Here is a 1,054-nt window from a genome sequence, read left to right on the forward strand (position 1 = left end):
GTTTGAAGGTTCTGGTGGTTTGGAGCCAGACTGGAAGTCAATCTTCCCTCAGATGTAAACTGAGGAACTGATAATCTGGGCCGGTGATCTCGGACTGAGGTCCCCTCCACAGCTGCTCTGTAATCCAGGAACGTGTCTGATCAACATGAATCTGTAAATGAGCTGTTGTCATGATTTTCCATACAGAATTAGTAGAGTCCGTTCATACCTCACTCACACAAACCATTCATAACTAGTTAAAACCATTCATAACCAGTTTAAACCATTCATAACCAGTTAAAACCATTCATAACCAGTTTAAACCATTCATAACCAGTTAAAACCATTCATAGCCAGTTAAAACCATTCATAACCAGTTAAAACCATTCATAACCACCAGGCCCGTAGCCAGCCTTGTGGAAGGGGGGGTCCAGGGTCTGTCCTGTTATAACCAGTCATAACCAGTCATAACCAGTCATAACCAGCCATGCTCACCCAGGGTCTGTCCCTGTTATAACCAGTCATAACCAGTCATAACCAGTCATAACCAGCCATGCTCACCCAGGGTCTGCCCCGCCAGCACACGTCCGTTCTCCCCGATGACAGCGCCCCGGGCGTGCCTCTCGCTGGCGTACTGGACGAACGCGTAGCCCTTGTGGACGGAGCAGCCCAGCACCCGGCCATACTTGGAGAAGATGGTCTCCACGTCCGACTTCTTCACCACCGCCGTGTTGAGGTTCCCGATGAAGACGCGCGAGTTGATGGACTTGGCGTCGTTCTTGTTGGTCACGTTGCTGGTCTGGACCTTCAGGGACATGGCTGCTCTCCCCCACGCACACACACGGCGGCCGAGCAGGAACGATATCTGGGAAGAGAGAGAGAGGAGGAGGAGAGAGATGGAATTTCAGAGAGAACAGCCTGTATATTTATTTGACGAGAGAAACGTGTCTCGAGCTGTGAGATCGCTGGTCTGACAGGGTTGTCTAACAGACTGGGAATCACAGAACACAGAAAAACAGCGATAGAAAGAGAGAGAGAGAGAGAGAGAGAGAGAGTGGAGTATGAAGTATGTATG

The 1,054-nt window shown here is 49.8% G+C and overlaps 1 protein-coding gene across 1 annotated transcript in view; it reads right to left on the minus strand.

The window, feature by feature from the left end:
- The window catches only part of raly (RALY heterogeneous nuclear ribonucleoprotein), a gene marked incomplete at its 5' end in the record, with an annotated part of 13,932 nt that extends 13,136 nt beyond the window's left edge, over positions 1 to 796 (minus strand). The window contains one exon of the mRNA XM_084460801.1: positions 541 to 796. Within this exon, the coding sequence (XP_084316927.1) occupies positions 541 to 796 (256 nt within the window). The remainder of the gene's footprint in view (positions 1 to 540) is intronic.
- Between the last annotated feature and the right edge of the window lie 258 nt (positions 797 to 1,054).

The sequence above is a fragment of the Borostomias antarcticus genome, assembly GCF_949987555.1.
Source record: "Borostomias antarcticus genome assembly, chromosome: 33".
In the NCBI taxonomy this organism is placed as follows: domain Eukaryota; kingdom Metazoa; phylum Chordata; class Actinopteri; order Stomiiformes; family Stomiidae; genus Borostomias; species Borostomias antarcticus.